Raw genomic sequence first — 15,995 nt, 5'->3', positions numbered from 1 at the left:
GTCAGCACAGAGCCCGACGCGGGGCTTGAACTCATGAGCCATGAGATCGTGACCTGAGCCGAAGTCGGACGCTCAACCGACTGAGCCACCCGGGCGCCCCCAGCATGGCATCTTTCAGTCTCTCTCTGACTGGGGTCCCTCCTGCCTGTCTCATAAGGACCCTTGTGACTCCACAGGGAGGACCTGCCCCCTCTCAGATCCTTAACTTACACCTGCCAAGTCCCTCTGTCATAGACAGTAACATGCTCACGGGTGCTGGGGATTAGGACATGGCACTCTTTGGGGGGGTGGGGGGGGCATTATTCTGCCCGCCACAGCTAGGAGATGCGTGGAACGGACCACACAAAGTCCGTGCACACGGAAACTATTGGGGTTGCACCTTCTCTACGCCAGGGACCAGGGATGAGAGAGGAAGAGCGTCCTGTGGCTGCAAGGATCCAGGGATGGGCTTCACCAGATTCCTGAAAGGGGTACTCAGTGCAATGAATGGGGGTACGCGGGGACCTTTCTTCAGGAGAGACCGTGTGGCTCTTATGCCGGGTACTTTTGTGCTGGTACTTTTGTGCCGGGACCCAAAGGCTATGGCTCCGGATGTGGAAACCCCTCGTAACCAGAGGTGGGGAGGAGGAAAAACAAAAACAAAAACAATACAGCTTTTCCACTTCGGGACTGGCAAGGAGCCAGAGAGAGGTCTCTAACGGAAAAGGGGCCTGGTCCCCATAACCCTGTCACGAGGACATCTTCCTCTGAGGGGCAGTGACCTCTGCCAGGGCTCAGATTTCACACAGAGCCCTCGGAAGAGGACGCGGGAGGCTGAGAATGCCCCAGATTTGTAGAAACAGTGAGTTTGAGGGCAAGCCCGGGAGCGTAAGCAACCCCAGACTAGGGCTGCAGCCAGTCTATAAAGCCTTGAGGGATAAGCCGGTGACTGACTTCCGCCAGGGAGAAACTCCTCCGGGGCTGGGGGCACTCCAGCTTTGTCCAGCCGTCCCTCCCAAGACCCCCGTACTCCCCACATCCATGAGCCTCAGAAGCCACAGGCCGCCGCCAGGCCCTCCAGTGCCCTGGTTCCATCCATTCTGTTCAAAGGCGGCTTCCCTGTGCCCGGCCAGATGCTCCCAGCACCGGAGGTGTCCAGGGAGGACGGGGCTCCCTGGCACCTCCGGGAATCCAGCTGCCCAACTGTTTCCCTGGCGTCCAGGCCCAGGTGAGAGCCTCTGACCAGCCCATCTCGTCTGGATACCCAGGAAGGGGCAGGACAGGTGCGTCCAGGGAGCCAGTAAGCATCCCTGCGGCCCGGACAGGAGCCAAAAGCCTGACCCAGCAGGAAATACTAAGGCTGCAGGGGGCCCCGTTGGGAAGGCAGCAAAACCGGGCAGGAAAAGCAAACAACCCCAGAGGGGGCCGGTGCCCTCAGAGGTAAGAGGCCCGGGCCTGAGTCCAGGGAAAACACAGGAAGCCAGCGACCCACACGCCCTTGTTTCTAGCAGGCACTGGTGCTCCGGGCTGCTTCGTCAGCCGGACTCCCCCGGCGAGAGCTCGGGGTGCTTGAGTGCATGGGCCTCAAAGTCCACCAGGAAAGGCCAATCCCACAGGCTCCAACAACAGACAGCTAAGCCGCTTCAACTCTAGCCTCCGCTCCTCATCTAAAAAGTGGGCAAGATCAATCATCCCATCTCCCGCGGCCGCGGTGCTGGGAGAGATCAGTTGCAAGATGATGTTAGCTCGCGGTGTTAGCTCACCACCACCACCAGCATCAGTGGGACCAGCCACCCAGCCACGGAGAGCCTGCCTCCCACCGGCCTCCGTCAGTGCCAGAGTCGAAGCCCGGGCTCCAAATTCCCATTCTCGTCTTCATGGAGACACGGAAGGTTGCCTTTCAGACCCCACTGGTCCTTCTGTCCGCCCGCGCCCACCATTCACTCCACACGATGCCTTCAGGACTCCCCTAGGCCGGGCAGTGTGCTAAGCCAAGAGGACCCGACAGCAAATACAATGCGTCCCTCCCCCACCCAAACCACCAGCGCCCAAGGGAGCCAACGTGCAGGCGGGAAGACATGCCTCCACACCCTTCTACCAGAGGGGAGGGGGCCGCTGGTACTCTGTTCCCCTTTACAGGAAGGGACCTCAGCCAGAATCACGTACAGGCAGTGCCGAGGCCACCCTGCTTGGCCCCCCAAGAGCCAACCGCTCGCAAACTGCTCTCTAAGAACTCAGAGGCAAAGTTAAATCCCCTAGCAGGCAAAATCCTCACCCCAATTAAACACACGCACAATCAGCTCATCCATATGGAACCGGCCACAACCCCCACCATGACCCGAAGCCTGAGGTTCTGCACCTGGAGTCCCCAGCGCATCCCTGGAGGACAGCCTGGGGCCAATGCCCAGCCTCTGGTTGGAGAGGCCCAAGGTCCTAGTCTCCGGGCTGAATGAACACGTACCATCTCCGCGTGACCCTGGCCGCCTAACTTCCCTGAGCCTCAGTTTCCCCACCTGTGCCATAGGTAAGGACAGGGTCTACTTCCTGCAGATGGGAGGCATCAGCGGGAGTGGGCACTTAGCTCAGTGTGCCTGGTACGCAGTAAACAGGATCATTATCACTGCCGTTAACTTTGCCGCTGTTATCGTGGTGGTTTTCCAGCAATAGATATGTCTCGTGCCACGAGCAGAAGCGTCACCAACGCCGAGCACTTCGAAGGTGGCTCTTGACCAGCAGCAAGGACGGACGAGACCCCGGTTGTTCTCACTCCTTGGGACTGTTGGGCAGGGTGGCCTGACCCTCAAATCACCCCAGGGGCCTCGGCACCGTGCGCCCAGAAACACCAGCAGCTCTGTTTACCCCGTAGACGCCTGGCTGCCCCCCCTGGCCAAGCCGGTGAAGGGACCAGGAAGTCCACAGGCCTCAAAGTCAGACACGGACCCAGTGCCCCCGCCAGGGTACCCGGACTGCCAGTCAGCCTCAGCCAGCCTCGCCACCGCCCACCCCGCAAGTACGATTCCCCTCCCCGCGCAGACTGGGAGAGCTGGGGTAGCTGGTTGCTGAGAGCCCAGTCAAACCCAGGTCGGTCTGGCTCCCAGGGTACGGAGCCCAGCCGGCTCCCTCGACAACCCAATCTCAACCAGGACCCAGAATAACAACAGCAAACACATCCGGGGCGGCCGGCGCATGCCAGCCAGACTGAGCACGGGATCAAGGTTACATGCGCCTCGTGCAAGTCCTGCAAGAGAGTAGATTTATGATCCCCATCTTACCCCTGGGAAGTGAGGCTCGGGACAGGAAGCCAGTTGCACAATGACGCACAGCTAAGCGCAGAGCAGGACTCGAGGCCAGCTCCGCGTGGCTCAGGGCCCAGGCTGCCGGGTGATTCGGGCCCCGGACGCCAGCCCTCACTTTACCCACCTCGCTCCTGCCTGGCAGCTGGCCGGCGGGGACGAGGACTGGCCCGCTTCCCTCCCCCGCTGGGGACGAGGGCCCGGATGGGAGTGCGGTGGCTCTGAGGCTGCAGCAACTCCAGGACCTGGGCGGTGACCCCAACTCTTGTCAGGAACCTCCCAAGGCCAGGTAGGCAGAGGGACCATTTCCAGACCCGCAGACAGGGGCCGTGGAGGAAATGCAAGGAGGACTGGTGAAAATGTCCTCCGCTCGGACGTCCGCTTTTTCAAAGCAGCCTCTGCTGAGAGACTATCGTTAGGAAAGTCTAAAAACAAAAAAAAAGGACAGCAAAACTTTTTTCCTCTTTCCCTTAGATAGAAAGGAGGACAGTGATCTGAACGGATTCTTCTCCCAGAGGACTCCAAAGTAGAAAATCACCCCCCAGGCAGGGAGCTGGAAGTGAAGTAAACAGAGACCCGGAAGGGAGGGGTGCCACTGGGAGCAGACAGAGAGCACTGGACGAGGAGTCCGAGGCTGCCGGAGTCTCGCCGCATGACCTTGGACAAGTCCTGCCCCCCAATCTCTCCATCCGGGAAACTAAGGGCAGGAAGAGAGGCCCCTGAGGACTCCGGCCAGGACCGAGGCTCTGCAGAGGGCTTTGCCCAGTCAGGGAACTCAAAAGTGACATTTATTCAAGCCAAGTGTTGGCAAGACTCACCGGGCAACCCAGGCCCAGCCCAAGAGGCTGAAGCACTGAGCGCACAGTCTCCGTCCCTCGGGCCCCATCACTGGGAACACCCAGACAGGAGGCGGAGTAGAAGCAAACACAAGGTGCATATTTAGCGCGTCCTTCGACCAGCCTCTCCTATTCCACGATGCTCCTAGATGGGTATTACTTCCGCCTTACAGATGGGGAAAGTGGGGCTCAGAGAGGTTCACGGGCAGCCCAAAACCACCCATTTGGAGAAGAGCTGAGTGGGGATTTGAACCTTCGAGAGCTCACGCCCTGGCGCCACCAGGAAATGGTGTTCAAGGGGGCTAGGGCTGCTCCAGGGCGAGTCCCAGGACAGGTAAGGGTGCTGCAGAGGGGCGGGCGGCGGGTCAAGGCCGAGGCTGGGCCCCTGTGCCTGAAACACTCTCTGAGCTACCTGCCCAGTGGGGCTGATGGAAACAACATGGTAATTAATGGCAGCAGCTCTCAGGCCACTGGGTCCCCGCCTCGGCACGGCGCCAGCACTGGCCAGACATCCAATCCGGCCTCCTGGACCCACAGAGAGAAGGCGGGCAGGGACAGTCCCGAGTGGGCAACGGGGTTCTCCTGGAGGGTGGTCTGAGGGAAGCAAGAGCACCAGACCTGGAGGGTATCGGTGCACTAGCTCATGGCCGGCTCCCCTTCCCACCCCCCTGCCTTGGCCAGTAGCTTCCTCCAGTAAACTCTCTTCCCCTCCCCTCCCCTCTCCCTGAGCTCTCCTCCTGGGCCCCCTCCCATCGGTGTCCCCTGTTCCCTGTGCATCCTTCTCTGGGCCGCTCTCCTGTGACTGCCTTTCTGGCCAGCTTCCTTCCTGGCCCACCCTGGAGGGCTCTAACCCCTGGGAGAGCAGAACTCCCCGCGCGTGGGTGCAGGGCTGCCGATTCAGTTCAGATCCCCCGCCAGGGAGGAGAGGCGGGGCCCATACCTCTGGCCCAGCAGAAACCCTCCCAGGGCCCACCCACTCCAGATGGCAAATGCAGGGACATTTGCACTTGAATCCAGGGCTGCCTTGGCTCCCGGGGGCCCAAGGCGGCAAAATGCATCTCTGAGACAGCCAGCCTGGAGACACCTGCCTCAGCCTCAGTCCCCCTGGCTCCCCGCACCAAGAAGACAAAAGGAGACTCGAATACCCCTCCCCCCAACCAGGGTGGCCAGGATTTAAAGCCCCGGCCCCCCAGGCCCTCAATCCACCACTCAGAATTCCTTTAGAGGAGTGCTCTCTAAGGTCCCCGAAGCCAGGCAGCAAGCAGCAGTGAGCCAAACCCTGAGAACCCGCTGCTTGTAAGACTCCCAAGCCCCAAATGTGAAGCCCGCCCCAGAGTTGGCTGGGGAGGCCCCAGAGGGGATGGCTGACGGATCTTGAATGCGTCCCTCCTTAGCCAAAGACCCATCCAAGCCCTCCTGGGCACAGCGCCACCCTCTCTCACACCTCCTGCCTGGTGTCTCTTCCTCCAACCGCCAAAGCAAAGGAACAAGGCTCACTTACTGTGTCTGGGGTGGCGAGGCTACCAGGTCTGGGTCTGGGTCTGGGTCTGGGTCTGGGGGAAGAGAGCAGAGGAGAGCCCGTCAGGCCCGAGGCTGGTCTCTACCGACTGGGCCCATCCCCGCCCCCTTTCCCGGGTGCCTGCTGGGCTCCTGCCTCCCCTCCCCCAGCCACTGCACCGGCTGTCATTAAGCTCCCCAACCTGTCCTACCTGCACCACCCCCACTCCCACCCCCATGGCCCACATCCCAACTCTGACCAGAACCAGCCGCCCTACCTGCACTGGGCCTGCCCCCCCCCCCCCGCCACCCCCAGCTCCTCAAGGAGCCTCTTGTCCCCAAGCCTGCAGGAGGTTCCTGCTAGTCCGGTCCCCAGTCTCTCCCAGATGACACAATACGAGAGCCCAGAAGCTGCCATTTAACATCAGGCTTATCAGGGCACTCCCACCCCTAGAGCCACCCTCCGGGACTTCTGGGAGCCTCCTTCTCTGGTTGGTGTGATTCCCTGGGAGCAGCTGCTGAGGAAGAGGGGCTCGGGAGACACAGCCCTGGGCACCCGCTGTGTCCAAAGCACAACCCCGGGGCCAAAACCACTTCCAATGCCTGGAATGTCCAGTCCCCAAGGGAAGCGGTGGAATGCAACTTCTTCTCAATGGTTTTTCCCTTCCTGCTTCTGGGGATCGTGGTGGGGCCTGGGAGGCATCACTGGGAGCCTGGATCTTCCACTGGCTCTCTGTAGCCCCGGCGGACCGGAAATGGGAGGCCCCAAGGCTCCCCCAAAACACCTTACCAGCGATGGGGGCGGAGTCCCAGTGGATCAGTGGGGCATCGATGTCCTTCTCGGGAGCAATGCCCGGGACGGCCAGGCCAGTGCTGGTGTCCTCGTCATCGTCACTGTCGTCAAACTCAAAAGCCTCTCCGGGGTCGTCCTCCGCCTCAGGGGAGGGGCCAGGGCCTCCAGGAACCAGCTGATCTCCTGGAAGGGAGGAGGAGTCAGCGGCCACAGGGCCTGGGGTTTGGGCAAGGGGGGTATCTGCAGCGGGTGAGCAGCGGGGGTCTGAGCGAGGGCAGTTCCCAGAGACTACAGTAAACCCCTGCCCGGGGCCAGCCGGCCCTCCTGTGCTCCAGAAGTGACCTGTGGTTCGGTGAGGGCTCGAAGCAGGTGGGCAGCGGACAGAGGGGAGGGAGAAAGCCTTCACGGAGAACGCGAGCACATCCACACTCGGACGCACGTCTTTCATGCCCTTGTTCCCTATTTCCCCATTTTGTAAGCAAGGGGGGCCTTTTAAATGCATCTGCTCGCGTGCGGCTGGGTACGCACCTTTGTGCGTATCTCCATGTGTGTACCCATGTGCTTTTCATACGTGTGAGTGAGCACACACGCGCTTGGCCTGCACACCGCAGCGGCATAAAACACGGCCGGCCGCCTGCAAGTGTTTGGAGCCATGCCCCCTGCCATCCATCAAAGCTCCACCGAAGCAGAGCCCTGCCCCACCACACCCCCTCCTCGACTCAGCCCTGTTTTCTCCATTCCTGTATGACCTGCAGTGATGCGACTTGTGCTCGTTTGTATTCCCAGACGGACCTCAGATCCCTGAGAGCCCCTTTTACCGTCCCCTTGAAGGGGACAGGGCCTGGCCTGGCCTGGGGTAGAAACCCAGAAACTTCTGTTAAACAAGAAAAGGAGCAGATCGTCTCTCCCAAAGAGCTGACCAGGCGCTCACCTCTCCACCTACATCACCGAGCTGAGGTTCTCAGTCTTCCTCCGAGGGCTCCCTTCCTAGAACCTGGGGCTGGACAGCGCCTCAGGCTTTCACTTCGCCCTCCCCTCCGGCCTCTTGGAAACCCGCTCCAAAACCGAAGGGCAGTGTGGCCTGGTGTTAAAAGTCTGCAAAGCTGACCACCCCTCCTCCGGCCGCCCTGAGCAGTCCCGCTGTATGCAGCTCACACCGTATGATTGAGAGCATGACCTTCGGTCCTGCCTGGGACCCCAACGTGCTGTGTGGTTCCGAGCAAGCCACTTCACCTCTTGGAGCCCTGACGCCTCCCTCTGTAAACTGGGGAATAAAAACACCCCATGAGGCCGAGAACGTGAACTGAGAAGCAGGTCCGGGTCTGTCAGCCTCACTGCTACTGACTTTGGGGTCGCAGGGTCCTTGTGGTGGGGGCACTGGAGGAGGACGTATGGCCACAGCCCCGGCCTCCACCAATTAGAAGCAAGTACTGCCCTCCGGCTGTGACAGCCAGAAACGTCTGCAGACATTGCCCAACGTCCCCTGGGGAACAAAATCACCCCAGGTTGAGAACAGCCAGGGTAGATGGAGCACTCGGGCACCTGTTGTAGGTACGGCCCCTCCCAGCCTGAGATCCTTGAAGACAGGATCGCCTGGTCTGTGGACTCGGCCCCAGCAGGTGCTCGGGGCGGGGAGGGATGAGTAAGAAGGCAGCGAGGTACATGGAGCAGAGAGACAGCTGGATGGAACAGCAGACAGACTGATGGGCATATCCAGTTCCAGCAGTCTGTTGGACTAGAAAACTCCAATCCTTCCCCCCGCGACCTGGGAGTTTGCAGAGCAGAACATTCCAGGTGCAAATGTACCAAATCCAAGAAGTCCCCTCGTCAGCTGCACGCCAGCTCATCCTCCCTCCCCCACCCCCAGCCGGAGACCACTGAGGCGGGGACCCACCTCTCCTCCTGGGAGCTTAGGGGGCCCCCTGGGCCAAAGTCAGCAGGATGGACCCTTCCAGGCCATGATGTGGCCAGGGGCGCAAGCCGCTCCCCCAGGTCAGGGAACCAAACCCTGGTGGCGAGCCCGAAAATGCCCGTTCTGTCTTAGTTCCCATCCTACATGCTCCACTGAGCCCTGCTGCCCCCTTGGATGCTGGGTGGGCCCTGAGATGATGAACCGACACGAGAAATCCCGGGGCTGAGTCAGAAGCCAGGTTAGTAGCTTTCATGTTCTGGCTCTCAACCCACTGGTGAGTCACAAAATCAATTAGGGGATTCCCCGGGCAGCCTTTTGTTTCATTTTTGAAATGCTTATTTGAGATAGTTTTAAATATTTTAGGTTTATTAAGTCACACTTGGGACTACTCTCGATATTGCTTTTGACAGTTCTGTTCCAGGGTATATATACACACACACGTACAGGTGGTCTAGAACCTTCTACCGCTCTCCCCTCGCTCGCCCCACACAACCACACTGGTCTCCTTGCTACACCGTGAACGTGCCAGATGTGCTCCTGCCTCAGGACCTTTGCACTTTCAGTCCTGGGGTCCGGAATGTTCTTCCCCAGGCATCTTCTCCTGCTCTCACCTCCTTCAGGTGTTTACTGCAGGTCACCTGCAGGTGAGGCTGCTGTGAGTGAAACTGCCCACAGAGACACCCTGGGACTCCCCATTTGACTCTCCTGCTTTACTTTGCCCTATGGCCCTCGTCAGCAACGAGGTTTGACGCTTTCATTTTACTGGGTCCTCACTAGAACATACGTGAGCTCATGAGGAATTCTGGTCTGTTTTGTCCACTGTCACATATATCCCCGGCATCTGGTACAGTGCCAGCACACAGTAGGTGCACAACAAGCATCTGTTGAACACACATGCACACACATACGTGCACACACACACTCCTGTTGCCATGTCTGTGGGTCGTGGTATTAAAAGTTTAAAAACACCACAGGGCGCCTGGGTGGCTCAGTCGGTTGAGCGTCTGACTTCGGCTCAGGTCATGATCTCGCGGTTCGTGGGTTCGAGCCCCGCGTCGGGCTCTGTGCGGACAGCTCGGAGCCTGGAGCCTGTTTCGGATTCTGAGTCTCCCTCTCTCTCCACCCCTCCCTGGCTTACACACACACACACACACACTCTCTCTCTCTCTCTCTCTCTCTCTCTCTCTCTCTCGGTGCCCTTGGCCCCTGCCCACTCGAATCTGCCTGAGAGGCGGCAGGGATACTGTGTGCATGACCAGTGTCACAGGGTGACTAGGGTGTCACAGCCAGACCACTGGGCTCCAACCCCAGCTCTCCTAGATGCTGCCTGAGCATCAGGTCATTTTATCCCCACAGGCGGCGGCTTCCTGACCCATAAGGAGGACAGTGACAGTGAGTACCTCACAGGCGAGCAGCGGCTTCCTGACCCATAAGGAGGACAGTGACAGTGAGTACCTCACAGGCGAGCAGAGGGGGCGGGGTGAGGACGGGAGGGCGGAATGAACTGATGCATATAAAGCACCCAGTGTGAGGTACGTGCTCACTGACATTAGCTATTCTGATAATAATGGTCCCACTCATTGTCCTGTGTCATTGCATCCTTACCATTATCTTCGTTGTTGTTATTATTATTATTATTCAGTCAGAGCCCAGCCCCAGGCCCTAGGGGAGATGGGTAGGCCTTCCCAATCACAGGCCTGGCCCGCCGAGCCACCGGCCCACAGGCTGTGTGCAGGGACATCCGTCAATACAGTCACGCCTGCATCCCGAGGACTGTTCCCAGCAGCCCCTGGGCCAGTAAGACGGGACCCCTCACGTCAAGGAGCTCACTGCAGGTGAGGCGGGCGGCAAATATGGCAAGAGATGGCCATAGCACACAAGGGACTGAGCCAGTGCCCAGCGACAGCAGAGGCGGGCTCAGGCTGGCCGAGGCTGCCCCTTCACAGGGCCTTGCGGGACGAGTGAAGGTCCGACAGGCTCGTATCGAGCTGGTGCTCCAGAAGCTGCGGCCACGGCCGGAGCGGGGAACGAACGGCCCGTGAGCCAGTGGGGGCGCAGACGCGAGCGAGGAGGAGGGCAGCGACGGGACACTGCAGAGGTGTTTCGGGGGATTTGAGTTTCATTTAATAAGACAACAGGAAGTTCTCAGAGAATCCGCAAGTGGCAAAGAGCCTGTCTCCACCAGGTGGCACTGGCCCCAGTTTCAGATGCAACCAGAACAAGGAAATGCCTGTCAAATGTTTGCTGAATGGGACCGAATCGGTTTAATCGCAAAATCATTGTGTTCCTCGTTGTTGCTGGGCAGGAGAAAGGGTGCAAAATGCCCACGGCAGCAGGAGGCAGGGCAGGGGGCATCCTGGGATCAAAGCCACAGTCGGGCTTCAGAAGATGCCCTGGTCCCCATAGCCCTGTTCCCATGCTCCTGAGACCCAAGGCAACCAGACACGGCTCCTTATCAGAAGGAAAAATCAGAAGGCCCCTCCCTGGATAATGAGAGCTGAACTGAGCCCTTCCCACCCGTCCCGACAGGTGGCAGGACCAGAACCGGCCACATATGCCTTTGATGTTCCTGGACGCACTCCCGTCCTCGGGAGAGCCAACCCCGGCAAGGCCGGGGGAGGCAGGACGCCTGAGCAGCCACCCTGCACCGTGAAGGTGGGTTCACTGTGCTGGTCCCCACCCTTCGGAGAAGAACACGAGGGCTCAGGGAGGAAGGGACTCTCCTTGGTCTCGGCCCGGGGTTCAGAGCCCGGCACACTTGGCCGTGTCCCGCAACACCCCATGGTGATAATAGCCTCTATTCATTGAGCGATTGATCACCACACACCCGGGCTTTACATATATTTAAACCTTGCAACAGCACAGGAGAGGGTGTCATTACCAACCCCATGTTTCCGGCTGATGAAACAGCCACGGAATCACCAAGTCGTTCAGCCAAGCCCACGGTGTCAGTGGCAGGGCTGGGCTGGTGAAAAAAAAGCCCTCAGGCGGGACCTCTCTGCTATCTGCGTCCCCCAAAGGAGATTAAAGGACAGGAATCTGGGCCCAGTGGGAGAAGGGTGTCCAGCTCCTCCAGGATTCTGGATTCTGGATTCTGCCTACGGTGTCCGAGGCCCCACTGCCAGGCTTTGCCAGATAAACCACAGGACATCGAACTGAATCTCAGATTAACAACAAATAATTTGTTAGCATAAGCATGGATTTTTCTTCTTCTTCTTCTTTTCGATAACTCTGATGACCCTGCCGCTGCTAGACGACCTGACCTCGGGACCTTGGCAGATGGAGGCGGGCGGCCCCAACGCCTTCCCCTCCAACCTGGGGTCGCTGCCCTCAACTCATAAGCCTCACTCCCCTCCGCCCCCCAAGCACACAACACGGCTGTGGTCACGTCTAAGGGTTGTGGCCTTCAAAGTTTAAAGTCTCCGGGGCATCTTAGATAAAGACTCAAGCTTCGTCTGGAGCCTACTCTGTGTGACAAGGAAATTATGATTTCCCTGTTGCAGGCGAGGAAACTGAGGCACAGGGGTAAAGTCACTTGCCCAAGAGCACACAGCCAACCACCAGCAGGGCAGGCTTCACGCCCAGGGCCGGTGGCCCTCGGCCAGCCCCGGGGCCTGTTCAGAGAAGGGTCGGGCGGGAAGCCTGGGGTACCTTACCTATGGCAGCCTGTGGAGGAGGGTTGGAGGAAGCCATCAGACAAGGTCCAGCTCAAACCAGCACCGTCCCAGCCGCTCGCCTGTGGGGGAAAAAAAAAAAAAAGGCCAGAAATCTAATTAGCTGGCGTTTAAGGGCAAAGTTTCGTCAACAGAAAGGGGTCACTGGCTCACGGCCGGGTGCTCCAGCCCGCCAGTTCTCCGGCTCCTTCCCCAGCGGCTCCGGGAGCACAGGACAGCCCAGAATGGGCCCAGCCCCCACCCACCATAAATCATTAACCCAGAACACCAGCAGCTGCAGAGCCGTAACCCCATCTTCCCAGAAAACCCTGGCCACCCCAGACCAGAGACCCGGGGCAGTCCAGTGGGTCCGGCTAGACAACCCCTCATCCCTTCTGGCTTGCAGGCAAACTCCAGCCCCAGAGGCCAGGATCACACTCAGGCCCCTGTGTTCCAGAAGCTGGATCATGCCTGCACGGTCATGGATGTGACTGGACACTTCCTCCTCCCGCTGCCCACTGACCACAGCTCCCTGGAGGCCGGCCCCTCGCACCAGCCCCGCCTGCAGCCCCACTGAAGGCCGTTCACTCTTTCTTTGTCTCTCCCCGTCCTGCCCCACAGGGTTGGCCAGCTGGCGAGGGGCCACTGGCCTTGGCACATGGGCGTAAGGGAAGTAAAAGGCTGCAGAGAGGCAGATGGCCAGAGACAGGGGTAGAATCCCAAATGCTTGGAGCCGGGAGCGCAACCTCAAAGTGGGGGCTCTGCTGGGCTTCCCGGGCCCTGCAGCCAACCTTGCCAGGAGTCCCGCGGTGAGAGAAAGAGCTCTCCCCACTCCCCACCGGCACTCCCCCGATTCCGAGCTAAGGGCTGTCCTTCTAGACCTTTCTGTAGAGGACAGAATCAGTCCTGGAGGGAAAGCACGAGCCCTCCAACCCAATCAGCCCCTGCCACAAACTGGCTGTGTGCCTGTTTTTTCCCTCTCCGGTCCTAAAGCCTTTATTTTCATTAAATGGCTTTCTAAATAAATATAGGACACATGTAAATAGCAATTAATTGATAACAGCAAACATTCCCATGGTGCCTGCTACGTCTCAGATGCTATTCTAAGCACTTTACAAATATTAACATCTGTTAACCCAAACTATGAGAAAACGAAGCCCAGAGTGGTTAAGTAAGTTGCCCAGCATCACACAGGTACTAAGCGCCGGAGCCGGGGTTTGAACCCAGGCCATAGACCCCTCCCCACCCGGTCCACACTCATTAAGTAGCCACCACACTCTAGTGCCTCTCGAAACCCAAGCAGTATAAAGGTTGCACAGCAAAAAGTAAGTCTCCCTTCCCCCAGCCACCCCGCCCCCCCCAAAGTGACTGCTGTCACTAGGTCCTTAGGAGTCCCTCTAAATGTCCCACGTGTGTGCCAGCTTATACCTGTATCTTGTTTCACGTGGGAGGGAGCATGCCGCACCCACTGTGCTGCACCCACCTTTTTTTTAAAGCTTAAGAAGCTTGGGGGCACCTGGGTGGCTCAGCCGGTTAAGCATCCGACTTCAGCTCAGGCCATGATCTCGCGGTTCGTGGGTTCGAGCCCCGCGTCGGGCTCTGTGCGGACAGCTCGGAGCCTGGAGCCTGCTTCGGATTCTGTGTGTCCCTCTCTCTCTGCCCCTCCCCTGCTCGTGCTCTGTCTCTCTCTCTCTCTCTCTCTCAAAAATAAATAAACATTAAAAAATTTTTTTTTAATAAGTAAAAATAAATATAAAAAAGCTTATGAAGCTTGGCAACCATTTCAGAACAGTACAGACATCAGTCTCCCTCTGCTTCATGACCACAGAGTTGGGGATTTTTTTTTTTTTTTTTTGGATAGATCATAATTGATGGGATCTCTATCGTTGGACACTGAGGTGTTCCCGGGGTTTGGGCATTATGAACAACACAGCCTCCATATGTAGGGGCTTGTGGAAATGGACGTGAACCCACAGGGCACCTGCCAGGTCGAAGAGGAGAACGGCAGTTTCCATCTCAGTTGAACGCAAACTGCTCTCCACAAGCGGGTAGCTGTGCCTTCTAACCACGCGCTCAAGACTGTCCGGACTAAAATTTTATCTTCAGCAAAGGGTTTGGGGAAAGGACCTCAAATGTCTGCAAACTCCCTTGCGAGTCAAGAGATCAAACAACAGCCAGAGAACCTTCCTCATGCAGGTCCGTCCTTCCGGAGCAGGGAGACTGACGCCCATTTCACAGGAGGACAAAGGGAGGCTCTAACCCAGGCTCTCGTGCAAACTGCTGCTTAAATATGATTTTTTCATGTCGCAGAAACCCAGGGTCATTTCCCTCCAGGCCAGAAAGCCCACTGTCCTCCCTTTTCCCCTCACCCTCAGGGTTGATTCACACCCTGCCCTCCTCCCTGAGCCCAAGGCTTTCCCCAGGAAGGGAGGGAGACACCAGCATTTATGGAGCCTGAAGCTTCATCTGCATGATTGTGTTTACAGATGAGGAAACCAAGGCACAGAGAAGTGGGGATCTGCCTGAGGTCACAGAGGCAAGGGAACGGGTGACAACACTAGGGTTCAATGGGGGCCTTGGCCCCTAGCCGTCCTCTCCCTCCTCGAACCACAACCCCTCCCTGGACTTCGAGCCTGGAATCTGGGGGGGTGTCTGCTATAGGTTTATCTGACGGGGGGGGGGGTGCCTGCTATAGTCTAATTTGGGGGGCACCTGCTACAGGCTAATCTGGGGGGATCACTTGCTATAAACTAATCTGGGGGCACCTGCTACAGGATAATCTGGGGGGGGGCACTTGCTATAAACTAATCTGTGGGGCACCTGCTAGAGGATAATCTGGGGGGGGGGCATCTGCTACAGGCTAATCTCGGGGGATCACTTGCTATAAACTAATCTAGGGGCACCTGCTACAGGATAATCTGGGGGGCACTTGCTATAAACTAATCTGGGGGCACCTGCTACAGGCTAATCTGGGGGTGGGGCACCTGCTACAGGCAAGGACCCGGACCCGCGGCCCCATGCACACCCATAGCCTGTGGCCGTTGGCACACATGCGCCCCTTGTCTCAGAAGGGTGCATGTGAAGGAGCAGCCATTGGAACAGCAGTTAGGAAGAAGTTCAGGCTACCTGACTGGGTCCTGCCACTCAGTAGCCATGACACGTTGGATGAGTTCCTTAGCCCCCATCTGAGGGCCTCATTTACTCACCTGCAAAATGGAGACTAAAAAATAGCCAGCTCACCAGGTTATTAAAAGACAATTAAGAGTAAATTCGAGGGCACCTGGGTGGCTCAGTGGGTTAAGTGTCCGACTCTTGATCTCGGCTCAGGTCATGATCTCAGGGCTCGTGAGTTCAAGTCCCACATTGGGCTCTGCGTTGATGGTATAGAGCCTGCCCAGGATTCTGTCTCTCCTCCTCTCTGCCCCTCACCTGCTTACCTGCTTGAGCTCTCGCTCTCTCTCAAAATAAATAAATAAACTTTAAAAAAGAAAGAGTAACTTCATGGAAACTCTTGGAAGGGTCCCCCAGGGACACTGGTAGATGGCTCTCATTAACACACATAACAGGCTGTGGTGAGCACAGCTCTACCTTGGGAGCTGGGGACCCAGGCCAGAGTCTCATCTCCACTGGCAGGTGAGCTGAGCCTCAGTATCCTTATCTGTAAAATGGGGTCCCACTGCCTGCCCCACGGGACTCCCAGCAGCATACACGAGGTCAACCACAAAACCCTGGGAGGCTCAGTCGACACCAAGATGCCCGTCCTTGAAGCTGTCACCACCAAAAAGGGAGACAGCCAACGGGACCCTGTGTCTGGATTCTATACCCCCGGAGTGTCAGGGCCCCTGGGGGAGGCCCACAGAAGGACTTCGCACTAGGGGAGTCTGGGGCAACTGGATCCAACTGCAGGCTGGGCTCGGGTCCCTCCTCAGCCTCTCGGAGCCTTGGGCTGCCCTTCTATAAAGTGGGCAAGACCGCCCCTATCGAGACTATCTCCCGGGCTCCTACGAGCAAGGAGCCAGGCTGTGGGAGTGA

The 15,995-nt window shown here is 58.3% G+C and overlaps 1 protein-coding gene and 1 non-coding gene across 2 annotated transcripts in view; one reads left to right on the top strand and one right to left on the bottom strand.

Moving 5' to 3' along the window:
* The window catches only part of ARHGEF10L (Rho guanine nucleotide exchange factor 10 like), a 105,886-nt gene extending 93,734 nt beyond the window's left edge, over positions 1-12,152 (bottom strand). Inside the window, 3 exon segments of the mRNA XM_030324279.1 lie at positions 5,610-5,661; positions 6,396-6,581; positions 11,967-12,152. Coding sequence (XP_030180139.1) covers positions 5,610-5,661; positions 6,396-6,581; positions 11,967-12,003 — 275 coding nt within the window. The 5' untranslated portion in view covers positions 12,004-12,152.
* TRNAR-UCG lies at positions 9,288-9,372 on the top strand. Its single transcript has one exon. It is a non-coding gene; the product is annotated as a tRNA-Arg (tRNA).
* Positions 12,153-15,995: the final 3,843 nt, after the last annotated feature.

Source organism: Lynx canadensis, chromosome C1, assembly GCF_007474595.2.
Source record: "Lynx canadensis isolate LIC74 chromosome C1, mLynCan4.pri.v2, whole genome shotgun sequence".
Lineage (NCBI taxonomy): Eukaryota > Metazoa > Chordata > Mammalia > Carnivora > Felidae > Lynx > Lynx canadensis.
This window is presented reverse-complemented; position numbering and strand designations above follow the sequence as displayed.